The sequence below is a fragment of the Phyllostomus discolor genome, chromosome X (assembly GCF_004126475.2).
Source record: "Phyllostomus discolor isolate MPI-MPIP mPhyDis1 chromosome X, mPhyDis1.pri.v3, whole genome shotgun sequence".
NCBI lineage: Eukaryota > Metazoa > Chordata > Mammalia > Chiroptera > Phyllostomidae > Phyllostomus > Phyllostomus discolor.
In genome coordinates, this window is record NC_050198.1 from 101,538,473 (window position 1) to 101,560,960 (window position 22,488).

The window sequence follows — 22,488 nt, forward strand, 5'->3', positions numbered from 1 at the left end:
AAACTAACTTCCAATTTCTCTTTAATGATAAAAGCAGCTGTGAGTGCTTACAATGTTTCAGGCATTATGCAAAGTGGTATGCATATAGTATTTTCCTAAATCCCCATTTACATACACAAACTTACAGAAATATATCATATGGTGAATATATTAGATGTAAAATCATAAAAGCTTAGATGAAAGAAACTGAATGTAAAAAATAAAATGAACTTTAAGAAGACTGTGTAAGGTCACTCAGAAAGGAACAATTCAGAATTTAAATGATGTCAGTCTGAATTCAAAATGTGTCTTCTACATGCTGTGCTGCTGGAACCTTATTCCTTTTTGCTATTTATCGTAGTCCAGAAATTTGTATAGAAAGAAAAATTTGCTTTCAGGTTTTATGGTTCTAGGTTAGCCTATAGCACATAATTTCTCTAATCACAGAACCAGTAGTGTTGAAGAAGAAGGAGGAAAGGAAGAAAAACTAGAGGAAAAGGGTGATTTTCCAAATTTTTATCAAGCTGAGTGTATTTGTCAGGATTATTTCTGTTGAAGGTGATGGAAATACAGCTGAAACTCATTTAAGCAAACAAAGATAATTTATTTGTTCAAGTAACTTAGCCAGTTCAAGCAAAGTTGAATTCAGCTACTAAAAAAAACGATGTCATAAGGCATTTCTTGACCATGTTTTCCTGGAGGTTCCTTCTAGGTAGGCTTTTCACAAGTAATGCCAAAATGATCATTAGCAATTTGAAAAGAAAGCAATTTATTTCATACTCACATTCTATATGCTTGGAGCATTGCCAAAATATCCCAACTATGGGGGATGAAGATCCAGGCAGAGAAGGAAGAATAAAAATTGGAAGAAACAATCTCTATCATAAAGTTGTTTGTGCATTGGTCAAAATGTGGACCTAGGAATCCAACCAGACTCAAAATACTTTTATTTATATTTAATATAGATATATATATTTGAAATATTAAATTTTTCATCTGTTTCATTCTTTCCTTTATAAATCAAAAACAGTAGTTGTAATCCCTCTATATAAATTTGATATCATCCCTTTAATTAGTAAGTACTACAGAACACCAGGGATATTTTTTTTCTCCAGGAAGACTTAGTTCATTTCATTCATAAGTTTTCCTTCAAATAACCCATATTATCTGTATAGAAAGCTAGAGGGGCCACAAATCTTTGCCCTTAACATGTCAAAAATTTCTGAAAAGTGTAATATTTTCAGATATTAGGTTAATTTTGAAGACCTATTTTAATGCACATGCAATTCACCAGAAGCAATATTTTTCAGGACAGACCATGTTTTGTGTATGTGTTAATTTATATACCTATTTATAGATATTAATGAAACACTGGAATTTTTATTAGTGAGTTACAAATTGCTTCCCATTATCTTAAAGCAGGTTCAGATTTCATTTTCAATAAGAGCTCTAATAAACCTTATATTCCTTAAGGCACATCTATAATCATCTGTATCTCCATAGATATTAATTAATTTTTATCTGTATTTGCCACAAATTTATTTTTCCTACAAGTGATAAGTTTTCTGTGTATTGCCAGTTGTAACTTTTTTTTGGCAATTCAAAATCAACATTTTACTGTAAGGATTTTTTGATTGTCAAACTTTTCAAAAACATTGCTCTTCTTCTTAATATGGGTACCTGTGGACCTCTCTGTGAGTTCCACATGGATTGAAGAACCTCTTATAAAGGTTTGTGGCTGTTCCCAACTGAGACAAAGAGACTTACAGCTGTGGAAAATGAATTGCTGGCATAAATGTATGTCCCTCATGCCCCAGTTTCTAAGAGCCCGGTGCTTCAGCAGCTGAACAGATTGAAAAGCTGTTTCTGAGGTTTGAAATAATTTTTCTCTCAGATAAAAGTTAAAAGGAATTAACATCTTAGTCCAGTACACATTAGGGAGAGCTGAACTCCATGTCTCCCAGTGATGTCATCAGATAGATACTGAAATGGGAATGGAAAAAGTTAGATTACAAAATAAAGAGTCCAGCATGAGTAAACTACAGATATGTAATAAACTACACTATGTATGTAACAAGGAAGAAGTTTCTCATAAGAGAGGACTTATATCCCAAGGTATGCTATTTCCCTGATTTAAAAAGTTGCATCATATAGTAATTTGAAATACTACAAGAGACATTACAATTACTATACTTTGCCTTGTTTTTGTGGAATATGTTAAAAAAAACTACCAAAGACTTTGCTTGCTACAGGAGGTAATTTCCTACCTTTTGCAATTGAATGAACCAGGGCTGAAAAGCAAGAAAATGGCAATATTAGGAGATATTAGTGAAAGTATTGCATTGTGGTTGGCACTTTAAAATTAACAAATGAACTCTTGGATTTCCTGTTTGTGAGCCATGTCTTTAGTAAAGACCATACAATGAATAAAAATGTACCTTCTAAATGAGAAGGGAGGGACAAATGCAGTAATAACCTCCCCCTGCCCTTAATGGCCGCAGCAAGAAAACAAATGGCCATTAAGATGTGGCGAAGATCACAGCTAGACCTGCTTGTTTTCCAGTCCAAGTGCCTTGTATACTGGCCTTTCACTGTGAGCTTCACTCCACACTTCTAGGTATAGTGTCTTTCCCAACCTTGCATGGTGAGTAGTGGATAACTGATTATCAATCCAGGCCCTTCAGCAGTATTCAGGGTATAATTAAGCCTTTGCCATACTACTACCTGAGATCATTAGATACCTCAAGTCATATCTCATGTGAAGATGTCCTTTGCATGGACCAGCTGCACATGCCTCCCCACCACCACCTCACACTTGTACCTAATAAGCTGAAATTAAAAGGTCACAAAGAGTCTTTTACTGTAAAACATCAGTGCTGAGATTGTATCAGTTCATTCAAATTCCACCCTATTTTTGAAGATTTGAATTGAGCTGAAATGTTCTTTGAACAAATGTGTGAAAGGAGAACAGAAGTTTTCTGAAAAGGTGAAAATGTCATTACCTAAAATGTAGTCTGCAAGAGTCCAGGGGTGCCTGGTTTCCTATTTCTGATGAAAAGTGGATGACCAAAACCCACACGTACAGGCAAAATATTACATCTGCATGCCTAAACATGCTCCTTGGAAGTGGTAGGCAAGTCTGTTCCTGACACAAAGGTGACTTTATCTATTTTTTAAAAAAGTAAGACCCAGACCAGGAAGATATTCCGGGAAACAGTGGAATCAATTATTTGAGCCCAACATTTTGGGCTAATCCTTGGAAGCAAAATTCCCGTTTGTGCTTTACTGGGGGCTCTTACCTCCTTAGGTTGTGTTGCTGATTGAGTCATGTGATAAAGAAGAGGCTGTGGGGGAGAATATTGGGCTGCTGTTACAGGCAGGATTTGAGGAACTAAAATTGGTCTTATCATTTACAGTAGGCATCTGGGAGCCCCCTGCCCAGCCCTTGCCTCCCCAGTTGGATAGAAAGTACAGACTAGCGCAATGCCTACCCAGTTTGAGACCCAAATTGCAGAACAAACGTCCCCTGAAAACTTGTGCTCTTCTATGTTTCTGCAGTGCATTCGCTGGAGAACAAAAGACCCTGATACACTTCTCTGGATCTGGTTTAAATAATTTTTGCACTTTTTGTTGTTAAACTGGCCCCTTATGGCCAATTAGTTTGCATGTCTTTGAGTTTCACAATTGTATATAAAAACTGTAACTTTGTGTACCCCTCCTCCCCACTATCCTGAGCCTCTTTCCAGCCAGTCCTTCAACCCTGATTCCTTTCCTGCTCCCTGTCAGACTCTGAAGTGTCACTCAACGTGGTTTTTGTGTTTCCAACAGTTTCCAAAACAAACAGTGGAGGCCGAGACCAGCTGGGTATTCACTCAGTCGGATGCAACAGTATCTCCCAATCTGAGCTGCCTGAGCCGCCATTGGCGGCAGGTCCGCTCCCTGAGAGGCCCTTGCTTGTCAATCTCTGCTCTCTGCCACGTCCTGGAATCAGGGAGTTGAGGACTGATGGTCCGCACATGTCCATTGGGAGGGAGGAGACCGCAGAGGGAAGGGGGACTAGACTCCAAAGGACTTTGGCTCCAGTTTGATCTTCCTTTCCTTTCATCTTATTCAAAGAAAAATATGTACGTATATATAAAAATTATACACACACATTTTTCTTTGAATATTGATCCAGAAATTGTTTTTCTGATTTGGGGATTATTTTTGCTTTCTCTCTTTCTTCAGTCCCCTGCACTCTCCCTCCCTCTCCCTCCCTAACCCAGCTCAGGTTGAAACTTTGCAGTGCACATTCCCTTCGTCCCCCTCCAGGAATGGCTTTGAGCTCTCGGGCGCATGCCTTCTCCGTAGAAGCGTTGGTGGGGAGACCCAGCAAAAGAAAACTGCAAGAACCAAGAGAGGAAGTGCAGCTCGAGCTGCTGGAGAAAGAGGGCGGAAAGGTGCAGGAAGAGAGAAGGAGTGGCGCCGCGGGGAAGAAGAGAGAACAGCCTGGTAAGTACTTTTATGGCACCCCAAACCCCTAAGCCTGCTACTGTCGCTTGGTGGATCCGCAAGTCCTAGCCTGGCCTACAATGCTGCAGAAGAGTGTCTAGTCCTACCCTTGGAGGTTCTGACCCAGCCAGATGGCCAATATCTGGCCCACGGGGACACCTTGTCCACTTTGCTGTAGGGGATGTTTCCAAGCCTCCAGGTGCAGCCCGTAATTTTGTGGTTCATTTACGGTGAGGAGGAGGGTCGCCACATGTTTGTAGAGAAGTGAGACTCTCCAACCTCCCTGAAGTTCTGAAAGCCAGGGGGTGGCTGTTTCTCAGGGTAGAAAGCAGGTTATGCACCCAAATTCCGAGATTCAACCTCCGGTACCAAAGTCTCCGAGAGAGTTGGGGACCAGCAAATTTGAAGGAGGAACGTGCCTTTAACAGGGCACGTCGTGGACCCATTTGTCTCCATCAGGGGGGTACAGAGGGTGTTGTGGGGAACTTGGGGATCAAACGCCAAAGTCCCGGGAAAGAGACAAGGCGGATCTGCTCCAAGACGCGTTAGCGAGAAGGGGGCGTGTGAACCACGAAGCTCTCTCGCAAACTCTAGGTGTCTCTGTACCCAGCAGAAAAGCGACGCAAGACAGAGTCCTCAGCAACTTTCTCAGGCAGTGGAGGCTCTGGAGGCGGCAGCGGCAGCGGCGGCAGCGGCAGCGGCGGCAGCGGCAGCGGCAGCAGCAGCAGTGGTGACGGCCTTAACCTTGGTGGAAGTCTGGAAGAGAAAGATGCTATCCAAATGGAGCTGCAAGGATCCGAGCTGTGGAAGCGATTCCACGACATTGGGACTGAGATGATTATTACCAAGGCCGGCAGGTTCGGCTCTGCCCAAATTGTTCAAGGACCACACATAGTAGGCCCTTAATGTACCACTCTCATAAGATGTGGTGCCTCCAGTTTTATGCTCTGGCACCCATCCCCCCAAGTCCCCACCCGGACAGGCATTAGAAATCGACTGCCTCTCAATTGACTACACTACGATGTTCCTGGCCCATGTTAATGGAAGAATATTTCTTTCCTGTACAGTCTGACTCCAAGTACTCATTCTCCTTGTGCGATATATGACAAAAATTAGACCTGTCTACGCAGGTGCCAGATTCCACCCCCTACATCTTAAGCTACAGACAGGCCACTCTGTTAAAGCCTCAGAGTTATCAAAGGACAATATCCCATCTTGAACCGTCCCAAACCACTATCCCTAGCTGAGGCCAGTTAGAGGTGGAGCTTTACCACTTTGACCATCTGCTCTGGGGCAACTTTGGGGGGGAGGGGGCAGCTCGGTTCCTTCCTATGTGAGAATCCTCCTAATTCCAGTCTTTTCTCAAATCTGCCTCACAAAAATTTCTGCTGAAAAACTGAAGAAAAGGCATAGCTTTTTCTCTCTTACCTTTTCTTTTATAACTTTTTATTATTGTGGTAGTGGGGAGGACAAAGTTTTGTGTTAAGGATATTCTGCTCCCATCCGAAATTCTGAAATTCTTCAATCAAGTTTAAAAACAATAGTATCTCTTCGTGTAGCAAATGCCATTCCCTAAATATCTCCTGGAATGGGAAGGATATTGTGAATTCCTTCTCCTCTCATTTGACCCAACCCTATCACACATGAAATGTCTCTGAAAGCACTCAGGTCAGTCACTATTTTCCTTCCCACAGGCGGATGTTTCCCTCTGTTCGAGTCAAGGTGAAAGGGCTGGACCCAGGGAAGCAGTACTACCTAGCCATGGATGTGGTGCCAGTGGATTCCAAACGCTATAGGTAAGGGAAGGGGTGCCAAAGGAGAGTACCACAGGCTCAGACTGGGAATAGGGATTCTGGTCTTTGGAACCTGACAGTGCTATTTTGAAAGCACTACTATAGATAGGGGAAGTGAGATAGATTGCTTTCCTGTGGACTTTAGGAGTCAAATTTTCTTGCTCAAAGTAGGCTTCAGACTGTGAAAAAAACTAGTTTCCCTCCTTTTGCCTCTCACTCCTGGAAATCAGGTGCCATCCGGTGCTTCAGTGTGTCCCAAACGTCTAGTCTACCCACTCCTCTGACCTAGGGTGTGTAAACTGCAGAAGGTTTGGACTCAGAAGGCCAGCAGGGAAGCTGTTTGATGGAATTTGGGGATAAGTACCTGGGCTTGTAGGTACATAGTGGGGTCTGGGTTGCGCAGCTTTGGCAGCAGGTCCCGGAGTGATGCCCTGGTTTGCCATCTGAGGCTAGTCTAGCAGTTGTCACACCTAGGTCCATCTTTTCTTTTTTATGCTCTCTCCTGAGGCAGGGGCCAAGTCCGAGACAGTACTAGAAAACTTTCCTCTTGCTGTAAGCACTTTACCCAGAGAAGGCGAAAAGTGGTCGAATTAATCGAAAACCAAAAGGCCAGAAGTGCTCCTGTGCGAGTGAGTGCTTTGGCTCAGAAGCTGTGGGGGGTTGTGTGGTAGCCGCCTACACTCTGGCTGTGAGCTGAGAGCTGTGATCATCGAAGTGGAAGCCAGTGTCTAGCCTTTTAGGAGACAGCCAGCATCACGCCCAGGGCTAAATTTGAGGGGCAAAGAGAAGGCACAGCTCAAGAGCCTGCTGGACCCAAAGCCTGAAAATAGCAGAACAAGCTGTCTGCTTCTCGAGTTTGATCTATCTTGGGAACACTGTGCACAACTGAGTGGTTGAAATTGGAAATAGTGTGAAAATTAGCCCGGAAACCACATGGGGCAGAATTTGTCAGGACATTTTGATGTGAAGCCTTGTTGGCAAAAGGGCTTGACCATGTCTGGTGGCTGTGAGCTGGACACACTGCTGCTTCTTCCCTGATACTTCTGGCCAAAGGCAGGAGAATTTTCTAGCATCTCTGCACAGCAGAACTGCATAGGTCAATTTCTGTTGCGGTTTCTGTGAGAAAATACAAACCAGACTCTGAAATCCCATGACATTGTACTTGTCCTGGCACTTCATTGCATTTTAATGACATATGTTTATTTACAAGTTTGCTTTCTATCCCTGAAAGCTCTTTGGAAATCAAGTTACATCTTCTACTAGTTTCCTTTGGGATTAGCTAGCAAACCTTGACTGAGGTCATTTGGACTGTTTCCTGTCTGCGTTCCTCCCATGCCCCTGGCTTTGGCTGGCTGCACATAAAGCTACACTCTGCATGCCTTTTTCAGGTATGTGTACCACAGCTCTCAGTGGATGGTAGCTGGGAATACAGACCACTCCTGCATCATTCCCAGGTTCTATGTTCACCCAGACTCACCCTGCTCTGGTGAGACCTGGATGAGGCAGATCATCAGCTTCGATCGTGTAAAACTCACCAATAACGAAATGGATGACAAAGGCCAGGTAAGTGTGCAATCCTTTGCCCTGTGGAAGGGATGGATATGTTAAGGCATCAGCCCACATGTCACCCTGGAGGTGCCAAGTAGGCTTTTCCCAGATAAGCTAGTTGTGGTCTTTAAGAACTATCCAACTTCTGGGCCTGTAATGAAAATTGGTCTTATGTATGACCTTTGGTGGCTGAGGCTGAGAGTGCAAAGGGTTGGGAATGGCAAGCCAAGGGAGTGTGAGGATTAACTGACACTTGTTTAAGCCAAGATACCTGGATTTAGAGACTGAAAGGGAATGTTTCAAAGAGCTCTCTGGTACATCTGCTTACCAGGCAATCACTGTGGCTCTGATCACCTTCTAGTAGATGGGCTCTTTCTGTGTGGTATGGCATGTTGGAAATCTCTCCAATGTCCCCAGTGGATGAACTTTGCAAGTCATCTCCAGCCTCTGTTCAAGTGCACCTTTGCCCCTGCCATGCCCCATCTGGCCCTGTGCCAGCCACAAAAGGAGATAAGTAATCTCCAGAAATTAAGAGGTGGAGAATATCATATGGTTGCCCATCAGTTGCCATAAGCCCAATAAATTTATGGAAGGCAGTCAAACCCCAGTGACACCTGGGGGCATCACATGGTCACCACATTTGGAAGTAGGAAAAGGCCCCATGTGGAAATGGAATCACTGCAGCCTGGTGCCACTGTGGTGCCAGGCTCCAGAACCCCTTAGCCCTGAGGGCCTTTGCCTGGGGCAAAATGGCACAGAAAAGTCCTTGTGTGTGGCCAGCTTAGCCTTTCTGGTTTAGCTTTAGCTTTTGTGTGTAGGCAGGTTGGGGGTGCTGATGAGAGTGGGACAGTATTAAGGAAGGGAAGCCAATTTCTAGGCAACACTTCATGATTTCTCCTCCAGATCATTCTGCAGTCCATGCACAAGTACAAGCCCCGTGTGCACGTAATGGAGCAGGACAGTAGAATCAACCTGTCCCGGATTCAGTCCCTGCCAACTGAAGATGTGAAAACGTTCTCCTTTAAAGAAACAGAGTTCACTACGGTAACAGCTTACCAAAACCAGCAGGTAAAGCTAACCAGGTCCCAGACAAGCAGTGATGGCCCCAGAAGGATTTACTGAATAGACACAAGTTGCACTATGCGGATTGAATTTCCCCTGACTTAAAAAAAAGCAGCCTTACTGCATTTTTATCAAGGCAAATTTGGTTGTGAATTGTGTGAATCTGGTGTTTAAAGAAGAACAAAACAATGTGCCAGGAGAGAAAGAAGATAACCATCTCAAAATTGACTTACAAATATGCTTGCATTTATTTAACATGCCATAGTCCACACTGAAAAATATTTTGTGGTTGTTGTGACCATTAAAAGCAATGGTGACAGTGTTATTACCAAGGGCACTGACATTATTTTTCTCTCTCTTTTGAATTCATAGATTACCAAACTGAAAATAGACAGGAATCCTTTTGCTAAGGGATTTAGAGATCCCGGAAGAAACAGGTAAGCAAAATATCACATCTAATTTAATATAGCCCTTTTCACAACTATTACAGATAAGTATGGGTCAGAGACTCAGCAACTCTAAGTTTTGTTCCTAGTAGGCGGTAGAAAATGGACCTAGATATTTTGTCTCCAAAATCTTGCCTCCTCCCAATACTTCCCAAATCCACCTTTAAGATGTTGCTTATTCTGGCTTCTTGAGTTTTTTTAGTCATGGAATAATTACTTAGGATTTTATTGACACATCTAGCTATAAAAGAAAGTCATTTCAGATATTCAACCCTGAAAACCATTAAAAATAGCTCAAAAGTTTATATAAATCATTAATTTCAGGAATAGCATTCTGTACTTGCTTAAGGTTGAATCTCTTTTTCAGGGGTGTATTGGAAGGGCTTTTAGAGACCTACCCATGGAGGCCTTCTCTCACTCTGGATTTTAAAACTTTTGGTACAGACACACAAAGTAAGAAAAGTTTTATTAATATCTATTTTTAAATGTTGATGAAATAACTACAAACAAAGCCTTTATACTATATATTAGACAAGGGGATAAGTACATGCCAAAAAATGTGTGTTGGCAAAAGAAGTGGGTATATATATATATATATATATATATATATATATATACCTTGATTAGGAGGTAAGAAGCAAAAAGGAAGGGGAATTGGCATAAAGGAAAAAAGCAGAGACATGCATGGTAATGGTGGATTTATTGACTTTTGTCTTCCTGAGTTATAGTACATCCTGAGATCTCCAGATCTCACCTGGATTCTTTAGCAGCCTACAATTCATATTATTTAGAATTTGCCTGTGGTACATTTGTGGGCTTATTTGCAAATGTGTTAGATATTGAAATAAACATTTTGTGTTTTAGGAGAAAAGGTCAATACATGTTAAAATGACTTACATCAAATTAAAATAATTTATTTTTCTACCATACTTACATCTAATTTTTCTTTTGTTGTAAGTAGGAAAAATAAATGTTAGAAACAATACTAACCCACCACAGTTAGTTTAATTACCACAAGCACTTAAAATATTTGCAAAGTATTTGTTCTCAGGTAGTGCATTACATGACTAAATAATAATCATAATTAGACAATGCAGGTGTTGTGGTAGAAGAGTGTATGCCTTCATTTAGTTGATATTTAACAATATATAGAAGAGTTTATTTGCAAGCAAAAGGAATCATTTCACCTCTTTGTCTTTATTCCATTAGTTGTTTGTCTTTGAACTTCAATTCAAGGTTACAATTACCTTGAGAAAATCATCAGTATCACAGGTTCAGTTTTACACAATTCATAACAACCAATTGAAATGAAAAGAGATGAAGCCTAATTGTTTGGTAAAATATTTTACTGGGTTGACTATAATAATTTGGTCTGGAGGATTGCATAGAGAAATATGAATGCTTATTCGTTATCATCACTTAAAATAATAGCATCAAGGTAGGCTGTTTTTAAAACACCCAAGTCAACACAAAGTGCACTGATAAAGAAAAGAGGTAAAGATAATCATAAATTGATAGCATCCAATACACATTTTCTTAATTATTTGAGATGTTCAGAATGCTCTCAAATCACAAAGAAAATGGGTACCAATTTTTAAACAGAATTTTGAATGTTTAATTATAACAGATATTTGCCACCCTGTTGATAAAGAACTAGGTTATCCTCTTATACACAAAATATAAAATAGAAAAACAACAGCAACACCAAAAAAACTAACACATATGATGAAGCTCAGTCAATAACAAATATTTTCAATTCAAACACTTACAAAAATAAGGTATAAAGTGTAGATGTTCATGGACCTTATAATTATCCCTGATTTTAGCAGATGCTAACAACTATAAAAGATCACCTGACAGCATTGATATGAACACTTTCATTTTCATCTCGATATTTCTCAAATTGTAAAACTGTCTTTAATTCTTCATATAGTGCACAATGGAAGTCTTCCCTTTCATATAAGAAAAAATCTAATACATTAACATATTTATTTTTATTGACTTTATTGAGGTGACAACAGTTAATAAAATTATATAGGTTTTTCAGGTTACAAATGTATAATATATATATATATATATATGTGTGTGTATATATTGTATTGTTTTAATTTGTAAAGATTACTTTCATGATTTTTTCATCAGACTGAGGCTTTCTATACAATCCAAAACAACCCATTTGCTCAATTTAATCAAGAATTTAGTAATTTTTAAAGTTAAAAAAACTAGTTTTTATTTGTAAAACATACAAATGTTTTGGGCTCTGGGTCATATGTAATATGTAATATGGGCTTTTTTTTGTAATTCATTACATAAAAGTTGTTCAAGTGCCTAGCACAGTTCTTGAGTATGGTGAATGCTCAATCAATACATGATACATTATTGTAGTTCTAAAAGTAATAGTAGTAGTAGTAGAGATACCATATTCAATTCAACTTTAGTCAGAGGAAGAAACATGTTCTTTCCCAAAGAAGTTAAAAAAAAACATGCAAGGAAAGCTAATCTACAAATGAAGCAGGGATAGTTATGGACATGATTACTGATTCATCAGAATATCAAGTTCATTGTTCATTGACTGAATTGTCATTCACAGGTGGAAGCAGTGGCTCATCTCCAGTGACCTCTAGTGGAGGGGCTCCCTCTCCTCTGAACTCCTTGCTTTCTCCACCTTGTACCCCACCTACGTTTCACTTACCTACAAGTTCCTTTGGAATGCCCTGTCCGGAGATGTACCTGCACAATATCAATCTACCCCTTTGCTACAAGATTTGTCCAACTAATTTTTGGCGACAGCAGTCTCTTGTCTTGCCTACTTCTGAAAGGCTAGCAAGCAGCAGCAATTCTCAGTCGTTCAGCCCACTCATGATGGAAGTTCCCATGTTATCTTCCCTGGGGGTTGCTAATTCAAAAAATGGTTCATCTACAGACTTCAGTGGGCAGTGTCTACAAGCACCTAATTCTTCCAATCAAATGCTATATGGATTACAGGCAGCTGGAAACATTTTATCACCAAACCCCATTGCCCGGGAAACAGTAGACTGCTCTTTCCATCCTTCCCTTGGCTTTTATAGGTACAACTTCTCAGTGCCATCTAGACTGGTAAATGCTTCCAAACATCTCAGAATGAATGACAACACTCAAGCTTCTTTTAGAGGAGGCAAATGCAATCATGCTCATTGGTATCCAACAATTCATCATTGCCTGTAATGAAATAATCACATTAGTTAAACAATTACATGCAAGCACATAGTTTTTCATTTGTATGCAAAGAACACTCAAGAGCTTTTGGGCTTTACAAAGTTCATTATCAGAGAGTATTTCGCAACTATGCATTTAAAGTGCCTTATTAAATGTTCATAAGAAGTTATATTCATTTTTGACCTATAACAAATATGAACTATAACAATCTCTGATTACAGGCAGCCTTGGGCCTCACAATAAGATACTCAATAAATGTTATTTGATGAAATAGATTATATTAGTGGCCAATGAAGGAGCTACTAATATCAATTTTAAGATGAGAGTAAGGACACAGAATTTAAAATATTAATCTTTGCAGTCTAGACCATTTAATGCTGAAGGAAATGAAAGTTAGATGAAATGCAAAATATTCTAAATAAATTCAGCCATTTATTTCCTTTTTACTTTTTAATCTCTCCTAGATGAAACTCGTTTACTTATTCCTTTAACAAACCTGGTATTTTTTACTTAGTTTACAAAAGCAAATTATTGTAGTTCTTGAAAAAAAATCTAAGAAATTGGGATTTAAAGAGGAAGAATATATTTGAGTCCATAAATATGAAAATATCATTACATTGGTACAATTTAATTATACTACTATGCAACAATCACAGTAAATTAGACTAGATAGAAGTAGCATAAACAGGACTTTGTTTTAAACTAAAATGTTTATAAAGTTGAAAAGTCTCCTTTCACCTACCTGGTCTTAATTTTTTTTGTAAAAACTCATCTATATATAATCTGTATATCTTTAAGATGAATCAGATTTTAATTTTTATGCTACTAACTCTATCATTTATTAACTCAAGACACTTCATATCCTAATGGCATCACCAAACTTTTGACAGACTAACAAAACTTTTAAACTGCTTTTTCTAACCTTTCTAAAACACATTAAGAGCTTACTATTTTTATTTATTTTTCTCAAAATGGTTATTTTGATTTAAATATGACCTATAAATGTGCCTTCCAGCACATGCATTAAAATTATATGCTCCCTCATTTTTCAAGGGAGGGATAGAGCAGCACATGCTTACGCTCAAACTGAGAATTCTAGTAAGGATGAAATATTATCTGTGGCTCAAACTAATTAGGTATGTGTTATAAAAGTCTGAAGCAGAACACCTGTACTACCTAGATTTATCAAATCAGGAAATAAACACCAAGAACACTTTATTACCGTCTACTCCAAAACAGGAAAGCTGTAAGCTAACATTTACTGCTAAAGTAAATTTTGACTTTTTTAAGCAAAAAAGCCCATGCCATGTAATAATGAAACATTCTGATGGCTTACATGACAGATGCTCAGAAATTAATAACAGAAAGTATTTAACTGAGAAATCTCTAGGTTTCTTTTCAAATTATAATATTTAAGAAAAGGCATTAACGTTATAGTTGCTTGAGTACATGGTACTCCATGCTTTATATTTCAGATAATTTAGGTATATATCGCCCATGTAAAAGTGATAACAGAGAACTATATTAGCAAAGGTGATTAATATAAAAGAGTGAAAGTTAAAATGTTATAATGTAGGCATCTATTGTAAGTGTTTTTACATAATGTTCATAAATTGTCATACTATACTTTTAATTAAAGAAATAAAACCAACAGAAAGCCTGAATGGAAAGTTACAGTTGGAAGAGACCTCAAGAAGTCCAGTAAGCCATCCCCCACTTTCTCATATCCAAAAAGCTTCTAACAGCTATAACTTGTGTGCAATTAATATTTAGTGTTATTATTTTATATAGAATAGACACTTACTCCCTAATAGGATTGTGCATAACTTGAGTAACTTGGTAAACTGAGGCAACAGTTATGGAATAAAAGCAAAATGGTATGGAATTCTATTAATTTCAATTGCATCAACTAAATAGCAGGCTTGCTTTAAAAACCACAAAAATAAATTCACTCTAGTTAGACAAGATGTGAAATAGCAAATAAAAGTTACCAAATGATACTTAGTAGACCCCCAAGTCTAGTAATTAATACTGCTATTTCCATTTGGTTTAACTATGCATATACATTTACCTCTTGCTTCTTTAAAAATAAAACATTTTAATTCAGCTGATTAGATTTATAAAATCTGATTATTAACCTAAACTTATTATAGTATAATAAGTTTACACTATTATTATAGTGTATATAATACTATATTATTATATTATTATATATTATTATAGTATAATAATAGTTTGTACTATTATTATAGTGTAAATTTATTACACTATTATTATAGTATAATAAGTTTAGTATAATATAGTATATACTATATAGTATAGTATATAGTATAGTATATCATAATACTTATTATATAAACTTATAATAAACCTAGAAATAAACCTATAAAAATTAAATTTTTCATCAACTGTGTGCAATTTGTACATTTAGTCAGGAAATAAGTGAATTCATATTTGCACAACCTCCAGTCAAGCTCAAACATATAGTCAGATTCCTTTACGGGGAAGGCCCTATTTTGTGGAGCAGTCAAACTGAAACCAAAGACTTGATTTCAAGTTTGAGACCCATTGCAGAGCACATATCTAAGTGGAATATATTCATTACATTTAAATGACCAAAAGATAATTTCAGGTAACCTAACTTAGAGCATCAAAATGATTATTTCTTTTCATTAAACAAAGGGGCTAAGCCCTCTGGACATTACATTTGAAAGTCTAATATATAAATTTAGATTACATATTATTAGAATCTTCAAACATTAATGTCATGCTTCTATTCACTGTACTATAAAATGAAGATTTATCATTTTCCCCTACCATAAAGGTAAACATTCATGATATTTCACTGCTGTAGGCATGGGTTTTCGTATGGTCTGGGAATAGACATGACTTCATTCTTCTTTTGTAGGTTTGGAGCGAGTTTATGGCAGGAAATCAAATGAACAATTAGAATTAGGAAGTGATGAATTAGTGAATCACTCTTTGATTAATCAGAGTCCTATGTGCTGACAATTTGATAATGTGCCAATAAGGAATAAAGACAAGCGTCTGTATTGGACATTACAGAAGATTTACCATACCTTTCATTCTTGTAATTATTTATATTATGCACCCTGGGGAAAATCATGGTGCACACAAAGCAGATAATGTGTCTTTCAAGTGTTACTGGTGTAATGCTAAGCTGAACATGGCAGAAAAAATGTTTTGTATAAATATTTAAAATATATTTTACAAAAATATACAAATATATTGATGACAAATTTAAATGCATTGAGACAATAGGGTAATATATAATTATCTTCTTACTAAATCCTAGTCACAAATCTTTTCCTTAACCAAATATGCAATTTTATAAATTCTAGATGTCACATTGTAATTTATGTAACCAGTGGAGTTTGAAGTTAGTTTTAAAATAATTTATACTACTTTGTTTTTATTTCTGCTACTACAAAGAACACCTATTTATCACAAACTTATACTATTAATTATCTATACTTATGAAAGGAAGGTTTAAATATACCTAGAAATGTCTAATTGCATGTACTTGATTTTGTGAATTGACTTGACAAGGTACAAGTACAAAGTTTTTACTCTGACTTAGATATATGTTGTCTTTGTGGTGAAAAATATTCAGTCAAAATAGTAATAATATCTAGCATGCAGCAACAGTTTATTGGTAGATTTTATTGGAATTTAACATGTTTATTGGAGCAGTTTAAAACAAACCAAATGCATATCTTAGTCATTGGTGGCAGTTGTTTTTGATATAAGTACTTTCATATACACTTAATCTTCTAAGGTTTGGTCTGCAATTAAATGATAATTTGTATTAAAGCTGTGTGAATAAACATGGTTTGGATGATAACTTAAAACAGAACAAACAGCTATATAGAACATCTGAAACATATGCTGTATTAAAACTATTTACATGTGTGGTGCTGGCCAACTTTTGACATGCTGTTTCAATAAAATATTGAGAGGAAAAAGACTAATATCATTTCCTTTTAATGTATCAAATGTTCATGTTTACAAATTTGGACTGAACATTAATAAGTAAACATACAGTATAGTCAGCAGATGAACTGAGAATAATTATAAGGTATTTCTACTTGGCTGAAGTGTACACATGTATATTGGATTTATTTTTAATTTATCTTTTTCATTTCTTTTTTAAATGTTTTATATATATTTTATTTTAATTGTTGTTCAAGTACAGTTTTCTGCCTTTTACTCCCATCCCAGCCCACCCCCAGCCCTCCCCACCTCTTTTTAAAGTATCTAAAAAAGCTACAAAATTTAAAATTAAATATCACAGAAACCTTGAAATTATAGCAAAATAAGTTGTATCATTAAACTCTTACCAAATCATCACATATATGTTATTGTTAAGATGACAGAATTTTGATTTTGGATTTAAGGTCACATTTTATGCACATGGTAATGAAAGTACAATATAATATTTTAGTTGTAGAAAATGGTATAAGGGATTCAAAATTTTACTAGAACAAGAAAGGAATAAAATAATAAATAACTAGATTTAAAATATTGGATTAAAATTAATATTTTTAAATTAAAGATTTTCTAATGAAATACATAGTTCAGTCCATCTTCTATTTTATGGTTATTTTAAAAAAAATGATGCTTTGGTATTTTAATTTTATTGAAATTATTTTCATATTTCTTTTGTGACATAAAGACTTTGTGACTTCTTATCAGTTACTCTAACTTATATCTAATCATGGTGGGTTTTTAATTGAATTTTTTAAATTTTAGGACAAATTGTTTTATAGAAATACCCACAAATAGATTACCCCTTGAAAGAGGCATAATTTCTTAGTAAGACCCAACTTGAAGTAGCAAGATTACTCTCTACTGCACTTATACGGACATCATGTTTGGCTTTCTTAAAGGGAATTCATACACAGGCCAAATACTTAGTGTCAACTGCTACATTAATAGCTATATTTTTCAAAACCCAGGATGGATCCTCTTTAAGCCATGATGCCAAGCAGGAGAAACAATTATTTGGCTAAAACGCTATCACTTTGTAACCTGTCACTTTGATGATTTTCTGTAGTTGTAACATCAATGAGGTAGGAATGGAGATAGGGTGTCACATTTCAAAAAGGTTCTGTGGGCCCTAGTACCACACCTAGGGGGCTAGGATAAACTGATTCAGTGTTCACCCTCATTTGTTGTAACAAAATTCAGTAGTCCATTGGGTATGCTGAATCAGGGCTGTTGTCCTAAACTCTTAGCTAGTCAATATACAGGACCTTTAGTGGGAAGTAGGGGTGAAGGTCTCACTGATACTAACAAAGGTGTGAAGCTTTACACACACATATTATGCTATATTTTAGTTTATTTTATATAACATGGCTCCTGACTGTGAAGGGAAAGACTGTGTTTTTAAATGACATTTATTTCCAATTTTTAAATGTTTATATGTGCATTATCAAAAGTTTAAAAACTCAAAAAGCAAATAAAAAGATTGATAATGACAAGCACTGTATAGTTTGAGTTCTAGTCTTTGGATATATCTACACACAACTAAGCATACATTTTTAAGTGTGGTTTAGGTCATGCAGTATTAATAGTGCTTTTGCATGCATCATTAATATTTTTATTGTTGACCCGAGATGTGCCCCATTTCCCCCCTTAGCCCCACTCCACCCAGCTTCTGCCCCTGCCCCTGCAGCCTTTCCCACATTGTTGTCTGTGTCCATGGACCATACATAGATGCATATATGTTCTTTGGCTAATCTCTTCCAGTCCCCCCACTCCCCTCCCCTCTGATAGCTGACAGTCTGTTCCATGTATTCATGCCTCTGGTGTGATTTTGTCAGTTTATTTTGTTCAGTAGATTCCCCATATGAGTGAGATCATATGGTAATTGTGTCTCTCTTACTAGCTCATTTCACTTAGCATAATAATGTTTAGGCCCACCCATACTGTTGCAAAGGGTAATATTCCCTTCTTTTATATGGCTGTGTAGTATTCCATTGTGTAAATGTAGCATAGTCTTTTGATCCACTCATTTACTGATGGGCACCTAGGTTGCTTCCAGCACCTGGCTATTGTAAATTGTGCTGCTATGAACATTGGGGTGCAGAGGTTCCTTTGAATTGCTGTTTCGGGATTTTTAGGGTCTGATCCCAGCAGTTGTATTGCTGGGTCATAAGGCAGTTCCATTCTCAGTTTTTTGAGGGAATCTCCATACCATTTTCTTTTTCTATTCTATTCAAGATCACTGTTGCTATTTGGAGTCTTTCGAAGTTCCATGTAATTTTTTCTAATATTTGTTCTAGCTCTGTGAAATACATCATTGGTATTTTGATAGGAATTGTGTGGAATCTACAGATTGCTTTGGGTAGTATGGATATCTTAATGATGTTAATTCTTCCTATCCATGAACACGGTATATGATTCCACTTATGTGTGTATTCTTCAATTTCTTTCTTTAGCATCTTTTTAGTTTTCCAAGTACAGGTCTTTCATAATCTTGGTTAAATTTATTCCAAGGTACCTTAATATTATTGTTACAGTAGTAAGTGGAGTTGTTTTCTTAGTTTCTCTTTCTGATAGTTCTTCATGTGTTCAAAAATACCACCAATTTCAGAATATTAATTTCATATCTTGCTACTTTGCCAAATTCATTTGTTGGGTCTAGCAGTTTTTTTGGCAGTCTTTTTTTAGCATTATTTTTTAAACTTTTTTTCACTGTTGTTCAAGTACAGTTGTTCACCCACCTTTCCCCCCAGCCCAGCCATCCCCCCTTCCCACCCTTGATCCTACCCCACATGAACATTGGTTTTGCCCAGGTTGACAGGATGAAAGATGGTGAACAGATTAGCCAAAGGACATTTATATACAACAGACAAACATGGAGAAGAACATGGAAATTAACTTAGGGAGGAGAGGTGATGGGCCTGGATGCAGGTGGGGAAAGGGAGAAGAGGCAGAGAACAACTATAATAGGCATACACAATAAAATAAATTTTTGAGAATTTTGAAGAATGAATGTCAGGGTTCCATACAACTGGTTCCCTATTCATCCTAGTCCACCCAGCTTGGGGCCAGTATGACTCTAGCAGTGTGAGTCATTCTCCAATTCTCACTGCATGATATGCCAGAGCTCAATAGTATCATTTTTATCTGTACTAACCACAGGACCTATCACAAATTTGGTGCTCAATAAATCTTCATTGAATATATTAATAAATGAATACCATATTTTGCCATGTATAACGTGATATTTTTTGTCCAAATTTTTGAGGGAAAAATAAGGATGCTAGTTACACATGGATAGTACTAATTCTGTATCTATATAAATGTTTTAAATTATTTTATTTATGCTTATGCATTAAAAGTATAATTCTAGAATGCAAAAACATATATCCATATGCAAAATAATACCTGGAATATGATAATCAGTCTTGTTTCTAAATATAAATAAATGAAGAATTTAATTAAAAAATTAAAATGAAAGATTCTTTCCTGAAATCTGGGACAAAAACATGGGTGCACACTATACACAGGAGCACATTATACCCAACAAAATATGGTAAATTAGATTAAAGGAAAAGATATATGATTTATACTCAACTCAGTCTTGGCTAGGAACAGACATTGGTAGTATGCTATGAAACTGTTGAATTGAGCAAGGTTCAGAGGCTTTTGCACATAGGAATGCAACAGAATGCATGATGCATCTAGGTTTACATTTTTTTATCATGTCTTCCTTGTTCTGTATTGACAAGTACAGACTGAAGCCCTTCATATAGAAAAAGAAGTAGAGTTTTCCTACTGATATATGTGTCATAGATGGGTACAGCTGTACTGAAATTTGTGTTCTTTCATCCCTCGGAGTGGTAGGCTAATACCTGAAGTGGTCAGTGCTTTAGGGACAAAGTTACCAGAAGCCTAGTGCCAGTTATCCCTGGCTTGAGAACCCCTCTCTGCTGACTCAATGTGCCATATAAGCATTATTATTTCCCATGTGTGCCATGATTTAAAGTGGTTTGTAAGTCCTGGACAAACTATAATTTTGAGTATTTTTTGTGAACATTTTAATGTGTAATTTTCAATCAAGACATGTTTTGTGGGTCCTTAACTGCACTGAGTTTTGTATACAGTTATAAAATATCTTAGAGAACTTTCCTAGAAATTTTATATTTGCTGTCTCACCTGTATTTTTCATTCAATAATATTTGCCAAACTGTCTTACAATCTTAATGAAGCAATGAAATCTTAATGGTTACTCTCCTATTAGGAAACGTTTTACCTTGGCTACAATGGAACAAATCTGCTCTAAAACAGGCCAAGAACTGCAATTAGAATATAAGCTCGTGCTCTTCTTAGAAAAAAATCATAACAGCCCACTATCTTCTGCTTCTACACTTCAAAGGAGAAATACTCACTTCTTTCTTGTGGTTGCAGTGTTTGATTCTATACTGAAATCTGTAAAATTTTCCACTTGTGAAAATCAGTTATTGATTTATTCATTTGACAAATATTCCTTAAGTGTCTTCTATGAAATGATCTGTTGAGAGGCAGAAAAATAAGTAAAGGCATGACTTTTTTCTAAAGTAGTTTACAGTCCACTTGAAGAGGCAAAACTTGAATATACATATAAAACAATTTAAAATGAGGTTAATAAAGTGTAAGCTATCTCCTATGGTGAAATAAAACACCAAAGGATTCATAATGACATAAGAATTCAAAGGACCACAGGGATGTTCTGTGACTTCCTCGAGATGATGGGAGCTAAAGTGGGCCTTGAAAAAGGGATGAAGTAAACATAATAACAAGCACTTAACATAGCAGCTACTATGTGCCAGGTATCCTTTTCAGCACTTTATATACTAGTTCATTTAATATTCAAAAACGTGCTAGGAAACACCGAGTTTTAGTAACTTGCCTAAGGTAATGTAGCTAGTAAGTGTCAGAATAAATACAAGCAGTCTGTACTTTAACCACTGTACTGTATTATTGCTGATATTCTAGGACTTGTAAAGCAAATGAACAAAAGCACAGTAGTGGTACTAAGATCAGTGAGTAGACTAAAAAATGGGGCTAAGTTTGATAATAAAAAATGATGTGTTTCTGGATTTTTCTTTTGAGGTTAGGATTCTTTACCACGTCTAGTTAGACTTAATGCCTAAGGCCCAGGGTTGTCAATACTCTGCAAGCACCTGAGGACTAAATATAATCAATCCTATTTGTCAGTTCCTTTATCCTACTATAATTTCTTGGGTTTAAAAGTAGGCTATTTAGATGTGTGGCATTTGTCTTTCCCCACAGGATGTCAGTAATTCTGGCTTTAAAATTTAAATGCTTAAACTATGGTAGCTAACAAATCCCTCTAGTTTGTACTATATATAGTATTAGTTGAGTTAAGATGGGATCTTTCAGGATCTTGCCTTTGGAATCAAGCCCTAGAGCTTAAATCTGGTTCCTGACAGGGAGCTATTGGAGGTGTTTGGATACAAAAACACTGTAATAATTGTGATATTTAACCTGGCAGTTTTATGCAGGTTAGATTGGATAATAAGTGATCAATTTCCAGAAATGAGCAACTATACAGAGTTTACTTTGCTAGGTTTCTTTCTGATTTTAGGCAATAAAGTATATGATCCAAAAAAATCTAATGTTTTGAAACTTTCTTTTTTTTTTTTACTTTTCAACTTACCTATCAACATGTTTTTTAATTTTTTATTTTTCAATCACATTATGCTTTCAATATTATTTTGTGTTGGCTTTAGGTACATGGCTTAGTGATTAGACAATCATATATTTTATACCGTGTTCGCATCAACATTCCCAGTACCCACCTGGCACCACGCATAGTAATCACAATATTATTGACTATACTTCCTATGCTGTACTTTATATCCCTGTGACTATTCTGTAGCTACCAATTTGTACTTCTTTTTTTTTTTATGCAATTTTTTTTTAAAGATTTTATTCATCCA

General features: G+C 36.7%; 1 protein-coding gene across 1 annotated transcript; it reads left to right on the forward strand.

The window, feature by feature from the left end:
* Positions 1-6,126: 6,126 nt before the first annotated feature.
* Positions 6,127-14,330, forward strand: TBX22 (T-box transcription factor 22). Its single transcript, XM_028522752.2, has 6 exons — positions 6,127-6,266; positions 7,652-7,826; positions 8,715-8,879; positions 9,246-9,310; positions 9,687-9,772; positions 11,910-14,330. The coding sequence occupies exons 1-6, from the start codon at positions 6,169-6,171 to the stop codon at positions 12,521-12,523; spliced, it is 1,203 nt and encodes a 400-aa protein (XP_028378553.2). The 5' UTR covers positions 6,127-6,168; the 3' UTR covers positions 12,524-14,330.
* Positions 14,331-22,488: the final 8,158 nt, after the last annotated feature.